The sequence below is a fragment of the Emys orbicularis genome, chromosome 1, assembly GCF_028017835.1.
Source record: "Emys orbicularis isolate rEmyOrb1 chromosome 1, rEmyOrb1.hap1, whole genome shotgun sequence".
Lineage (NCBI taxonomy): Eukaryota > Metazoa > Chordata > Testudines > Emydidae > Emys > Emys orbicularis.
In genome coordinates, this window is record NC_088683.1 from 260,634,133 (window position 1) to 260,649,934 (window position 15,802).

At 38.7% G+C, this 15,802-nt stretch overlaps 1 protein-coding gene across 1 annotated transcript in view; it reads right to left on the reverse strand.

Moving 5' to 3' along the window:
• Positions 1-444: 444 nt before the first annotated feature.
• MYO16 (myosin XVI) overlaps positions 445-15,802 on the reverse strand; it is a 468,353-nt gene continuing 452,995 nt past the window's right edge. The window contains exon 34 of the mRNA XM_065418712.1: positions 445-678. Within this exon, the coding sequence (XP_065274784.1) occupies positions 445-678 (234 nt within the window). The remainder of the gene's footprint in view (positions 679-15,802) is intronic.

Sequence of the window (15,802 nt, forward strand, 5' to 3'; positions counted from 1 at the left end):
ATGTATAGGTAATATAATAAAACCATTCATTGAGATACAAGAAACATCATATTATTGTACTATATAAAACAGCTGTACAGTGTGCACACAAACTTCCCCAATCTCTCCAAATTGTTTGCCAATTACGTCTCCCTATCCTCACTCACTTAACACAGAATTTGTTCATTGTCCATGGGAGAGCAGTAGGTAACTATCTTGTATTTTTAAACTATGTACTTATAGTGCAGTTTGTCTCCATATATAAAAAAGGAAATAAACACACATATATACACACGCACACACACACACACACAACAGATCTATGTAACTCCTGCTTCCTGTGCTCTTGAATGGATGTTTGTAGAAAATCCTGCATGCATTGCAGGGGCAGAAACCTGCTGACTCTGCAGATTGAAATCATTAGATGGTTTTACTTCTAATACTCCACAAACAAACAAATTGAAATCACATAGTGGTATCCCAGATCCCTGAAGACAGTCTGTTGCAGGGTGTATCTTCTGCCTTCTTCAGCAGAGTTGGCTTTTTACAGGGAGGTGGGGGAGGAGCTGTGATTCTTTGCTCAGTGTTGTGCAGGATTTTCTGCCAGTCTCCTCTCTCTTCACACAGCTTTCGCCTCCAGTCCAGGAGTTCCTGCAGTGCAGCGCTCTCGTTCTCTGAAAGTCTGAGCTGGTGGATAACCTGTTAATAAGAAGGGAAAGAAAAGAAGAATGCATCTACAGTTAATTATATTGGTAATGTAAAATCATAAAGCTTACACTGAATGCTTTTCAGTACAGGAACTCTTGGCCTGCTGCTAGATCCACAAAGAGATGTAAGTGCCTAACTACCTGCCACTAAGTCCAACATTTATGTGCCACTGAGATCCTCAGAACTTCCACTTAGCTGTAGCCAAACATTGGAGATGCCTAAATTTCTGCCAGTGCACACACCTAAACCTTGGCAGAATTCACAAATTAAGCATTCCCTGCCTATCTTGCTTGCAAGGCCTGATCCAACTAACCTGGATAAAATGAGGAGTTAGTGGTGCCAGTGCTCCTCCACACCTCTTTTATTCAAAGGCCAGTTGTTAGAACACTGACCCAGGACGTTAGAGACCAGGTTCAAATCCTCATGCTGCCTGATTTGGAGCAGGGACTTGAACTCAGATCTTCCATATCCCAGGTGAGTGCTATGGGGTGGGGCTCCCTCGCTATCTCCTATTGAAGTTGTTCCACTTCGGGTAAAATATATAAATAGTCATTGGACCAGGCAGAGAAAATGAGGCTGACTCCGTAGCCTGGAGTGGAGTTACCAGAGGTTTACATCAGTGGAAATGAGAAGTAGAATCAGGCCCCATGTGTTTTGTTGGTCTGTAAAGCACTCATGCACATACATGGCATTGTACAAATAATGACTTTCGAAATATAGCCATGAATTGGACTCATAATTGATATTGTTATATTGAATAACCCTGTGCTATGAGGTAACTACTCCCCACTCTACAGATTCTATCAATTTTTGCTGAGTACACACACACAGGAGGAGATTAAAAGCTTATCCTCACATCATGAATGGAAATTCTAAAACTGCTTCAATGTGACCAAGCTCAAGTCTTTCTAGATGGTGAGGAGCTGGCTACTGCTCTCATTTCATTGTACTCAGCTGAACAGATAGGTGGCACAGAACCTTTACTATACATAAAGCAAACAGTCCTCAGAAGTTTTGATGTATAGAACAGCAAGAGTCCCCCCTTTGACACCCTCCCCCCCAACAGTTTTAGGCTTAAAGTTACATTTCAATGCATTACTGTTTTGTAGCTCATTGCTACCTAGATGCAATCTTTCACACTGATAAATTCTGGATGCTAAAGTTTTGTTAATCTGTTGTTTTACACCCTAGTGATGCTATTTACTGAGCCTGCTAAAAGGGGGTGAGACGGTATCAGTTGGATTAGATTCAGGTAGCATCAAATATCACCAATCATTCTGGGTAAATTAGTGCCCCATCCTGATGTGAATCTATAGATCTACAAGTGTGTGTGGAAATGGTAGTTCTTCCTCCCCAAATGGCAAAGCATATCACCTTGGGACAAATTCAGCCTGTTGCAAACAATGTGCAACTCTCTATAAAACCAATGGAGATGCACCCACTTATAGCAAGGGCACCTTGTTATGTAGGGAATGTATTGAGATGATCTACTGGAGGTGAAGGTGATACTCTTCATGCTATATTTGAAATGGGAGAGACACTTGCCATCTCTCTTCTATTCGTAAGAAGTATATGTCTCTCCCAAAGACACTTCTCACCTTAAGCTTTAAAAATAGATATTTTACACTGGAAATAAAAGAAAATCAAACAATTTATAATATAGAAATAGACATGCCTTGGCATCTGCCTCCCAAGAATGTCCAATTTGAGAGTTACAGAACTCAAGTTTACATCCTGACGCAGCGAGAAACTTTGAAAAAACACTGTATACATGAGCCAGCAATACATGCAAAATATTTAGGCCTGTCCACACTGGGAAATGGACCATATTTTTAAGCACTTGTCTTTAAGATGTTATCAGGCGATATAGCTATGCTCACAGCAGCTCTTCTGCAGTCCTGGCCCTCTGCAGCTGCCCAGGGAGCAGGATTTGCCCCTAATCATAGGTGCCTGAAGAACTACATGTAATCTGCTTAGTTCCTTGGTGATCCGTAATACTACTTGTCATAGATACGTATTAGCCTTATAATCTCTCTCAATCATATTAGGCATAAATCAGCTATAACTATAATATCAATTTAATCTCAGATTTTACTCAGTCCCAACTCTCGTGAGCATCAGCAAAAGGTTTACTTGTCTATGATCTGTGTAAGGACCTCAGGATTTTGCCTATGCTTCATAACTAGGCTTTACAGAATTAGATTAACAAAATTTTTGTGACGGGTAATGTTGATGCTCATTTTTAAGCATTTTTAATTTTTAATATATATTTAAATTTTCACAGTTGAGCAAAATTATGGGTTTTAAGCATTTCCCCCCCTATTTTTATCTATTTAAATGTTCATAGTTGTGGGAAATTATGAAGGGTCAGACAATTATTTAGAGACAGTAGACACTGAGATATATAAAGTGAAAGCTTTATAATAGTTTAAACACAAACTGTCAACTAGCATAAGAGTGATCCAGTGGATATAGTGAATTTGGACTTTCAGAAAGCCTTTGACAAGGTCCCTCACCAAAGGCTCTTAAGCAAAGTAGGCAGTCATGGGTTAAGAGAGAAGGTACACTCATGGATCAGTAACTGTTTAAAAGATAGGAAATGAAGGGTAGGAATAAGTGGTCAGTTTTCACAGTGGAGAGAGGTAAATAGAGGGGTCCCCCAAGGATTTGTACTGAGACCACTGCTGTTCAACATATTCATAAATGATCTGGGAAAAGGGATAAACAGTGAGGTGGCAAAGTTTCCAGATGATACAAAATTACTCAAGATAGTTTAGACCAAAGCTGACTATAAAGAGTTACAAAGGAATCTCACAAAACTGGGTGATTGGACAATAAAATGGCAGAAATTCAATGTTGATAATGCACATTGGAAAAACAAAATCCCAACTATACATACAAAATGATGGGGTCTAAATTAGCTGTTACCTCACAAGAAAGAGATCTGGGAGTCACTGTGGAAAGTTCCCTGAAAATATCTGCTCAATGTGCAGCAGCAGTCAAACAAGCTAACACAATGTTAAGAATCATTAGGAAAGGGATAGATAATAAAATAGAAAATATCGCTGTGCCACCACATAAATCCATATTATGCCCACACCTTGAATACTGCGTGCTGTTGTGGTCACCCCATCTCAAAAAAGATATACTAGAATTGGAAAAAGTACAGAGAAAGGCAACAAAAATGATTAGGGATATGGAACAGCTTCCATATGAGGAGAGATTAAAAAAACGGGGACTATTCATTTTAGAAAAGAGACAACTAAGGGGCGATGTGATAGAAGTCTATACAATCATAAATGGTGTGGGAAAAGTGAATAAGGAAGTGTTATTTACAACTTCACGTAACACACGAACCAGAGGTCACCCAATGCAATTAACAAGCAGCAGGTTTAAAACAGACATAAGAAAGTACTTTTTCACACCACGCACAGTCAACCTGTGGAACTCATTGCCAGGGGATATTGTGAAGGCCAAAGGTATAAGTGGATTACAAAAAAAATCAGATAAGTTCATGGATGATAGACCCATCAATGACAATCAATAGACCCATCAATGGCAATCCGCAACCCCATGCTTTGGGTGTCCCTAAACCTCTGACTCCTAGAAGCTGGGACTGGACAACAGGGGATGAATCACTCAATAAATTGCCTGATTCTGTTCATTCCCACTGATGCAGCTGGCCCTGGCCACTGTCAGAAGACAGGATACTTGGCTAGGTGGACCATTGGTCTGACCCAGAATGGCCATTCTTATCATCTTCTGTTCTAACATCATATGTCAAAATATACAAAGTAAATATCCTTAAATTAAACTCTAATAAGTTCTTGGCAGCATTTTTCTTTGCCTATTTGTAAATTTCAATTATTACCTAAGGACATATTCTTTTAATCTGTTTGTGTGTGTTCGGTGAAATCAACGTTTACCAACATTTACTGACAAAAATCTAAGCCTTCCAAGTCTATTCATAACGTTCTGGGGGAAAAAGCAAACAACTACCTGGCTAAAGAGGAGCTTTCAACAATGTTTTTTTAAAAGTTATGCCCTATCCATGCTGGAAGACGCTAGCCAGAACAGCAAAGTTACCCGAATTAACTAGAGGACTTTTTAGATAACACTATAAACTCAATAAACTTTTTGTCTCAGTGTTACTGAGACTACACCTTCCTCCACTCTCACATACTCCAGAAAACCAGCTAAAGATTGAATCCAGGTAATTTACTGGAAAATAAAATGCTCAACATATATTGTTAAAAGGATATTGCCAACCCTTTGAGGTACTCAAATTTACCTTCCATTTTCTGTGGGGATGGGTGTATTGGGAGAAAAGCAGCACATTTGGAACTTGGTGTAGGTCAGGGGTTGGCAACGTTTGGCACACGGTTTATTTACCTGCCGCGTCCGCAGGTTTGGCCGATCGTGGCTCCCACTGGCCGCGGTCCGCCGCTCCGGCCAGTGGGGGCTGCGGGAAGCGGTGCGAGCCGAGGGATGTGCTGGCCGCAGCTTCCCGCAGCCCCCATTAGCCTGGAGCGGCAAACCACGGCCAGTGGGAGCTGCGAACGGCCGAACCTGCGGACGCGGCAGGTAAACAAACTGGCCCGGCCCGCCAGGGTGCTTACCCTGGCGAGCCGCGTGCCAGAGGTTGCCGACCCCTGGTGTAGGTCATATAGATGCAGGAGTTGGTATCACTGTAGCACAGGATTGGAAGTGATATTCACATAAGGGCTAATTCCTATTGACGTTGATGGGCTTTGGATCATGGTCAAAACTCAAATTGACAAGACAGGGTACATTTTATTTTTTTTACTGTTACCATTCATATCTCTGAAGACAATAACAAGCAGTTCTGCTATATCACATAAGGTCCCATTTTAAGGACTGAGGAAGGTAAAGAGGGCCCAAAGGGTTTTAGACCAGCGTTGAGCATAATACTATGACAGGTGCTAATACATTTGAAGAGGAAGTTGAATTAGAATGTCAGCTAAAAGCTTTCATTTAAAGAGCTTCAATAAATAAATAAAGTTGTACATAAATGGTGAGAGTTAAATGTATTTAATGTCAAAACAGATCCTTTAAAAACTCCTCCTAAGGTGCTATCAGGTGTGTTAAAATGATTACATTTTATGGCATTACTTTAATGAAATAGTAAGGAATTTTCATCTTTGAAAGATACATAGAAGTGTTTGAATTGAGAAGGCTTTGTTGCTATTCTGTAACTGAGAAACAAAGGCACACAGGTGCAGGGTGAAAAGTAAGTACAATCTGACTGCACAAAGAAATTGACAAATGCATACTATTTATAGCATGTAGAAATGTGGAAGCTTTATGATACTGGCACCACTTGTAGTTAACGTTGTGTCAGCATTTTCATTATATACCCCATTTTTCATTTTACAATGGACATAAAAATTTGGTCCAGGTTGCAAATGGATATACATCTTTTTTATTTTATTTTTTTGTTAACCAGATCTGAAAAAAAATCTGTTTGGCCATTTAAAAATTGTACACGTATCTTTCTCAAATCTTTTTTTAGTTGTTTTTATTTTTATTTTTATTAACCATTGGGAGACTGAAACATGTATACATACACCCTTCTAAATAACTATTTGGCTAGTAGTCTGGAAAGTATTAGTATTTTAACGTGTATAGACAAACAAGCAATGCAACAAGAAGTGAGGAAAATACACAAGAAACATTAAATCTTTATATGGGTTCGTTAATATACTTAGATTTGGGTGAACAACTAAGAGAATAATCTAGTGGATACATTTTCCTCTTTTCTGTTCATGAATTGACTTATGAAAAGCTAACAATTTTCTCAAGTTTATTCATTATATAGAGAGATTTACTGAACCATTTCTGTGAATGATTCTTAGTCTGTAGCATAATATTAAAAATGCAAGCTGTGCTTCTCAGTGATGACAGAATACATATTTTGCTAAGGACAAGCAGAAGAGGACATAGGGAATGGGTAAGACCTTATTATTGTGTATAAGTATAGAGCTTGTCATGAAAATTGAACCAAGAAAGCCTGGTGTATCTATTGGCAGGAGAGAGACTGTATCAAGTTTAGACTGGGATTTTAAACACGAGCTAAGGAGTTAAGCACCCAACTCCCATTGAAACTCAATGCTCAATGGGAGTTTGGCAACCTAGTCTCTTGGGCCCTTTGAAAACCTACTTTGCATTTTCACAGAGAGAGCTGGGAGTTGAGAGTGGGGATGTGGGGGAGGGGGGAGGGAGAGGAAAGGTAGAGGAAGAGGAAAACAAGGATACTTATAGGCCTGGAGAGGAGCAGGGCTGTGTTTGTGGAAGGGGACTGTGTTAAGGAGACAAATGGTACATGAAGAGTGAGATCTGGGGGAAGGATTCCCAGTCCCTGAGTCCCAATCTTTTTGTCCATTAAAACTCACCCTTCACTCCTGAACTCAGTTCCCTTGGCAGTGCTGCTTCCCTGTACAGTGAAGCCAAGACGGTAGTGCCAAGAAGATCCTTTCAAGCATTCATGCCCAAACTAGCATGCAGCCCAACAACTTTTAAGAAGCAGTAATAGCTGTGGCCAAGTCATCCACCAATGAGAAATCTTAACACAAGTCCAGTCTCTCTTATCTCACCGACTCATTACAACCAATAGAATTGTAGCACGCAAAGTAGATGTAGAGGAAGGGTGATGAGTGACTGTGTTCCTATGACAGCAAAAGGGCCTTAATTAAGAATGACCAGAACTAGTGACTTGGTTCTGTCTATCTATAATCATGACTAGCAATTATAACAACACTTGATAATTTATCTTAATTATAATCTTCAAATGGTAGTCTACACACAAGATTTTAGTGAGTTTTAACTATGTGGAAGATTCTGTTATTCTATCATTAAGATCATTTGGAACAAAACAAAAATAATAAAGGTGCCACAGAGGGCAAACATTTTTAAAGGACCCATTTAAAATTAATTTTAACTCAAAGTAATTTATAGATTTACATGTAAATGATCAGTTACTTGATTCTGTAATCAAAGACCAAGTGCTTTAATATTAGGGATAAGTTTTATTATCCATAAATAACAAAGAGGTTGAATCCCTGCTTTAAGTCTCAAACTCAATGCAGCCTTAACTATAAACCCATGGCCAGTGCCTCCATAATAAACATAAATGTCTATTAAGCTCAATTTTGTTCATTTATGTAATTCTGTTTTTTAAAAATTCATTTAACAAAATTCAGGTTTTTTTGGGTCACTCTCTCTTTGGAAGAATTCAGTTTTTGTTAAATAATTCACACAGTATGTAAATCAATTTGTTGGTCATTTGTCATTGTACTGTTTTTTCTATTGACTATTCACCTGAAGGAGGCATTTAATGACATTTATGGAAATTAAAACAGACAAATAATTCTACGTGCCCAAATAATAACAGCTCAGTACTCTGAAATGCAAATTTAATTTCAGTAATTTTTGTATGGTGCTAGTAAAATTCATTAATTAACATACATAACCATTACAGAAACTGGCATTTTGCCACAGTGTAGTTTCTATGGTAAATATTGACTGTAAAACTGTGCTCCATAGACATTTGTATATAGTAACTACCGCTTATTTTGCTTCTGTAAATATATTGCCGATTATGTTCATTTAATGACTTTATCTACCACGGTGTTGCTTTAAACTAACCATCAGCAGATTCTGGCAATTACCATAGTTTTGTTCTTCCTCCATGAGTATTTTACATTATTAATAAAGTCAAACTCACATAATGGAAGCCACAAGGGAGATTAAATAGCAGAAGTATCTAAGGGTGGCTTTTTCCCCCTCCTTACAATCTGATTAGTTTTTAAAGCTACTCACAAAAGAAACTTAACATGTTTTATAGTAAGAAATTATAATTAACTCTTAAAAAGCTGAATTGCCCTGACAGAGATTTCCTAGATTTAAAGCCAGAAGGGACCACTGCAATCATCTAGTCTGACTTCCTGAGTAACACAGGCCACAGGATTTCACTGAGTAATTCCTGCAGAAATTATTATTCCTAAAGGAATTATTCTCCCTACTATGTAAGTGATTACTAGTGAGCTGAATAACTTGTGGTTTAATCTTGCATGTCATGCCTCTCTCTCACAAGCACCTGTTTCCAACTCCTTCTCCTTCACCATCCTCCAATTCCCCTCCTTAGGGTATGTCTACATGGCAATTAGACACCTGCGGCTGGCCCGTGCCAGCTGACTTGCGTCCATGGGGTTTGGACAAAGGGGCTGTTTAATTACGATCAGGCTTAGGCTGCAGCCTGAGCTCTGGGACCCTCCCACCTCGCAGGGTCCTAGAGTCTGGGCTGTAGCCCAAGTCTGAACGTCTACACAGCAATTAAACAAACCCTTAGCCTGAGCCCTGCAAGCCCGAGTCAGCTGACACAGGGTTTTTAATTGCAGCATAGACATACCCTTAGTGCCCTGAATCTCTCTCCAACTGCCAGATCTGCCTGCAAACCTCATGTGTGTCCTGATCTGACTAAATCCAGGCTGTAATACCCTCCCGTCTGTTATCTATACTTGACCTCCTTTCAATTGCTCATAGTTCTTGGTTTCAAACTCTTTTCTCCAGATACATTTCCCCAAATCCTCCTCCAGCTGACAAATCCTTCTGCTATCTACTTCCAGAAACCCAATCTCAGCCTTAGCTGCGGAACCCACTGCAACCTCTCCAAGAACTAGGTCTTGTCCTTCTTGCCCAGGTGTCACTAACCTGGAAAATAGGAACCAGACTATGGGTTAAATAATAAAAAACCCTGCATTTAAAGTTAAACAGAAGTAAAAATCCTCCCCCCCCCAAGATAACAAGGGTATGTTAAAATCCCCGTTAAATAAATCAAATCAATATGTTAATCTGTGTTTCACTGGGAACCCACCATTGGTAATTTAAGATCACAGCGGGGAGCAGAGATCAGCTATGATAAATGAGTTTACATGTTTCTTCATTCCATTTCAAATAGAAGTGTGCCACTGGGACCCAAGCTGAATCATACAATTCTCTTGTGAATTTTGGGACATGCATTTTTTAAACACTGTCCCCTTGGACTCAGTAACTTGATATTGGATCTACATCAGAAAAGTGATCTAAGTTAATCATTCCCACAAACTGATGATGACTTTCAATGGTTTCATTGGAACAACATATTTCGTAATATACAAGATTCCTCATAATTTAAAATCATAAATGATAAATTTATTTATTGAAAAGGCATGAATAACTGCCAAATGCTTGAGGCCAGATACTTACGCTGGTATAAATCTGGAATAATTTTGGAAGGGTCATTGGCGTTATACCAGTTTAACTCCAATGTGAGAGGAGAATCAGGGGCATAATTAATACAGACTGTATTCACCTTCTTGTGAATGAGAGCAAAATCTGTCCCTTTATGTTTAAACTGCATGTTATCAAATCACATAAGAATGTTTTCCGCCATTATTTTCATACACCAGACATACTCAGCTAGATTTAGAACAAATACTGTATAAATCACTATCACAGGAAGTCATAACATAGCTGGATATTTAAAAGCACTGAATAATCTTCTGAACAGTAACAAACTTCCTATTTATGCCGTCTAAAATAGGGATAACAAGATGATATACTTCTGAGAATAAATGATTGCTGTAAGGAGCAGGAAGGAATACTACCACACATGAACACCATTTCATAGATGTCTGGGTGCATTATGGCAAGTTTCTCTTTCCTTTCAAGCACCAAGTATTGGTCACTACTAGAGGCCAGTTCCAACACGGCAAATCCCATGTCCTGTCCTAATTTCAGAAATTAACTATTCTTCCCTGTTTCCAGCTGTTATGGCCTTGGGTCTGATTCAACTCCCATCCAAGTTAATAAAAAGACTCTCTTTGACATCAGTGAGTATTGGATCAGATCCCTTGTCACTAGTGAAATTCACAATTCATTGTTCAAATATCAATGAATGATCCAAATATTTTATTTTAAATATATTTGTATATATATTTTCAAAAGTGTACATTTAAGTATAAATTGGTCTCTGACTAGTGAAAGCACATAATAAGATTGTTTGCTCAAAATGGATTTGGTCAACTGTAGTACAGCGAGTGGCGACTCTTACTGCATCAAAAACTCACAGATAAAGTGGTTGAGTTGGTATCTGTTGTTTGGTATAAAAGAAATAATCAAGTCTCTGGTGTCAAAAGTTTTCAGACAAGTGATGTTTCACAGGAACACAATTAGTAAAAATATAAATTTAAGACAAAGCCTCTCTACCAGTACAATTTTATGTCAAGTTGTATCTTCTAACAATTTTACACAATAAAGAGTCTCTATTTCATTTTCTTACTGGTACTTTGGAAGTGTTAAAACTTTAATATGGAAGTACGTTTGTTCTTTTTTATGGATAAAATTTATTTGACTAAACAACTAGGTAACTAGCTTGATTTATTTTGGAAAACAACATAATTTTGCTTCTGAAGAAAACGTGTTTGAATTTCTTTTTTCATCCTTTTCTGGACTGTATTGCTTTAATGTTAATCTCTCTCTCTGTAACTACTACTCAGTTAATTCCTTCTATACTGGGACTAAAATGAGTAGTGAAAGCATTCAGCATCATGAGGGATCAAACTCTAAATCATAAAATAATTTTAATATTAATAATTTTCTTGTTCTGGCTGTGTTCACACCATGTCTGATCCCAAGAGGCTCTGCAATTCCAATGAACTCAGTGACAGACAGATCCGATTTTTCAGTCATTTGTCTGTATACTTTCTGCATTACATCCATGATGGATAATAAAAATATACTAATCAATTTCACTAGTTGGCTTCACTTTTTTTTGTTCTCATTTGTTAGCAGGAGGCTACCACGTTGCCTTAAATATTTTATTGGAAAATTGGATAAAAAAGCACAGAATGTATTGTTAACACAAGCACACATACACACTTTTGGAAACAGGCACTGAAAAGCAATTTGCCTCAGAGAGAATGATAACATCATATTGACCAAATGACCTCCTAAGGTATAAAAGGGGTGCATGCCCTATACAGGTTGCAGCATATTCCCCTATATGTGCCATGTCATGGCTCCCTCTTATTTCCTTTTGGGCACTGCATGTCCCCAAGGGAGTATGGATGGAGCAGTCTCTCTGAAACCAGGATATGCAGTTCTTCCTGGCCCTTACATGGGTTGCAGAAGGTGGGAGGATGGAGAAGAAATAAAAAAACTTCTTGGGCACCTCTCCCCTACTCTACACCCGTGTAAGTGCAAGGTGCAATCTCGCTCAAAGTAAATACTCATAATTGTCACCTGCATATGTTCTTGCTCTTTCTGATTAACTTTATCTTCCACATCCCAGTCCAACATAAACGCATTCCCTGCCCTATGATGCCCTTTACAAAGAACATTCGTAGTTTGGAATATAAACCACAACATCCAAGACGTCAGAAGAAATTTTAACTATCCAAGTCATGGATATCATTCATTTTTTCATTCTAGAACGTTTATGTTATAGCTGGGGTGATACAGAGTTCATTTGTGACATGTGAGGATAATAGAAATTCAAGCCACTGAAAAGGTGGTGTTGCTTTTGACATATTTCCTCTTTATTTCTCAGGTAAAAGGGCTGCTGTATGGCTATGTGGGCCCATCATATAGTGTCAAGCAGGACAGCTTGTAGCCTATGGGTACAGGTATTGTCTAGGTCTGGCATAGGTATAGGCTGTAAAGCAATGAGGATAGAGGCCACAGGCAATAGCTTAGCCAAACTAATCAAGGCATGAGAAGCCTTAGCATAAGCAGCTAACTCGGCCTAACCCTATATCATAAGATAGAGCAAGATAGAATGCTGTAATGACTAAACTGCTGATAGGTAACCACAAAATGCTAGTTTATACCAGCTTGAGATATTTTAAAATTAGGAACATCAGCAGATGTCCGACCACAAGAATACCATGGCAACTAATTGACGTCGATGCTATCTATGGGAGAAGGGTACCTGAGGGTAAGGAAATACAAAAAAAGACAAGGGGATGAAACCCCCTACTGAATAATGCATTAAGCATAGTGGCATCAGCGTAACATTATAAAAGTTGTATCCCGGCCTGTGTGCCTTGGGAGATATAACTCTTGGGAGCTGCCAGAATGATGGTGACGAGGAAGAAGAGGATGATAATGAAAATAATGACTAACACTCCAGGTACTTCTGTGGTGAGTATATGGATGGTCAAATGCTCATTCTGTCTTATTTCTATCTATCTTGCTGGGTTGGAGTGTTTGTAACTTTGCTAACACTGTTAATAAAACTATTACAAATATAGAAGGATTTCCTAAGTGTGAGTTTTGCAACCGTGCACGACAGGGTTCCCAACTGAACAATAATTCTAATAAAACTGGGCCTTATTTTGGGATAAGAACCTACCAAAGCTTAGAGTCTTAACTGGGAATTCCTGAGTAATCAATATAAACAATACACAATCAATAGATCAGGCAAAAAGTGCCACTGATTCAATGGAGCATCACTGAGGATCTGGCTCCTGATATAAAGGAACATAGTTTTCAAAAGGATAATTTTTAGGATGCTTTTTTGCACCTATATTTTACACCTATAGTCTCATCCTACAACCCAATTTCTGGGTGCGGATCAGGTACTCAGTGGGGCAAGTACTCAGACTGGGTTCCGCAATTAATTTTTGCAGGGGTAAATGGTATCTGCAAGAATGGAGGCTGGTGTTCAGCCCTTTTGAACCTTTATCTCATAATGACATATCAATGTGTCCATGACCACAATAACCTAGATCATTAGACCCAGAGAGCTTCCATACTGGGTGAAAGTCTTTTCAGTGGTCAAACAATGACACTGTGTTGTGTGTGTGTGTGTGTGTGTGTGTGGGGGGGGGGGGGGGGGGAGTGATGTGTAAATTCCAGGAATATTAGGGCTGTGATGAGCCCAGCAATAAAACCAGAAGATCCAAGTCTATATTTATTTGTATGATTGCCAGGCTGTATTCCCTGACCAGGTACAAAGAATATCAGAAAGAGGGAAAGCATGTGACAATTACAAAAATGTTGGGCCAAATTGTTCTTGACTCTTAGGGAAAAAATCGAGTTGATAATGGAGAATTATTACTTACTATGAGTTATAAGTATAAAAGCTAACATGCTCATTGAATTAAATGAAAATGAGTAGTTTGACTAGAAGTTATGTCTGGTGGCTGGACTTAAACCAAGATATTGTAAGAATGTCTAGTCAATGTGTACTCTGTAGCCATGAGCCAGTTCCATGAGGTGCATATTCTTTCTTACCACAGCTCATGAACTCTGGCCTACTGAAAAAACAATGCTTGGTCGATGTGATATTCCCAAACAATTGAAACATGGATTCCCTGCAATTTGTTGAGGTCTTGCTGTATGCAGCAACTTCTGTTGTTTTCCTGTCTGTGATTAGGGCCCTCCTCCCTTCACATGAAGTGTCCTCACAAATCTATCACGTTTCTCAAGGTGAACCCAAACACCAATGCAATATACATTGCTCCTTCCAGATTAAGGTCCTTTCTCAGCCACTTTACTCAAAGCTGGATTTTTGATGCCAATATAAAATGGTCCTATCCTAAGGGCCTCCTGCAGGTGGTCACCAAAATGTCAGTGTGTGGACATAATATCAGATAAACAGTTTCCTTCTTGTTTCTGCTGGGGTAAAACTTATCCCAGCTAGAATATTTGTTTGGGTATGTAGTGATTTTTTAAAACGTCAGTAATGTGCTCATAGTTCATATTACCCAGTTCTTGAGGGAAATATATTTTTCAGGACAACAACTGTCTTGTTTCTCTATCAGAGTAAGGTAAATGGATCATTTCCTGCAAATGACTTCAATGTAAATGGCATAAAAATACTGTACATCGACTTAAAAATCCTTATCTCTTCAAAGTGGAATTCATTCATTTTTTCATTGCCATTTATTCATTTTTTAAACCTTTCTTTTTCTTCTTTTCTTTTTAACTGGATGCTTCTTCCTTGCTACTTAATTGATCACTTCCATCTTGTTGTTTCAAAGGAACCCTTCAAAGGTAACCCAACTAAATGGATCCCATTTTCATTCCCATTGATTTTCTTTTTATGTCATCAAAAATCCAACCAGACACTTTAATTTAGCTACAATCCATAACCTGTGTGTCATCTTTGACTTGGACATTTCTCTAGGTCCACATATCCAGGCTACGTGTAAATCTTGCTGAGTCTTTCTTTATAACATCTCTCATCATCTCGTGTCTCTGTTACTAGACTGGTTAGGAACTACGAGGAAAGGGATAGATAATAAGATAGAAAATATCATAATGCCACTACATAAATCCATGGTAAACCCACACCTTGAATACTGTGTGCAGTTCAGGTCACCCCATCTCAAAAAAAGATATATTAGAATTGGAAAGGCAATAAAGGCAGAGAAGGGCAACAAAAATGATTAGGGGTACGGAACAGCTTTCATACGAGGTGAGATTAGAAAGACTGGGACTATTCATTTTAGAAAAGAGACGCCTAAGTGGGTATATGATAGAGGTCTATAAAATCATGAACATTGTGGAGAAAGTGAATAGGGAAGTGTTATTTACCCCTTCACATAACGTACAAACTAGGGGTCACCTGATGAAATTCTAGGCAGCAGATTCAAAACAAATGTAAGAAACTACGTCTTCACACAGTGCATAATCAACATGTGGAACTCATTGCCACAGGATGTTGTGAAGTCCAAAAGTATACGTGGGTTCAAAAAAAGAATTAGATAAGCTCATGAAGGATAGGTCCATCAATGGCTGTGAGCCAAGATGATCAGGGACGCAACACCATACTCTGAGTGTCCCTAAGCTTCTAACTACCAGAAGCTGGGACTGGATGGCAGGGGACTTATCACTTGATAAATTGCCCTGTTCTGTTAATTTCCTCGAAAGCATCTAGCACTGGCCACTATTGGAAGATAGGATACTAGGTTAGATGGACCATTGTTCTGACCGAATATGGCCATTTTTATGTCTTTCTCTTTGGCCTTGACAAATCCAATCTTGCTCTGATCATATCCATTCAGAATTCTGCTGCAAAGATCATTTTCCTAGCCCATTGCTTTGACTA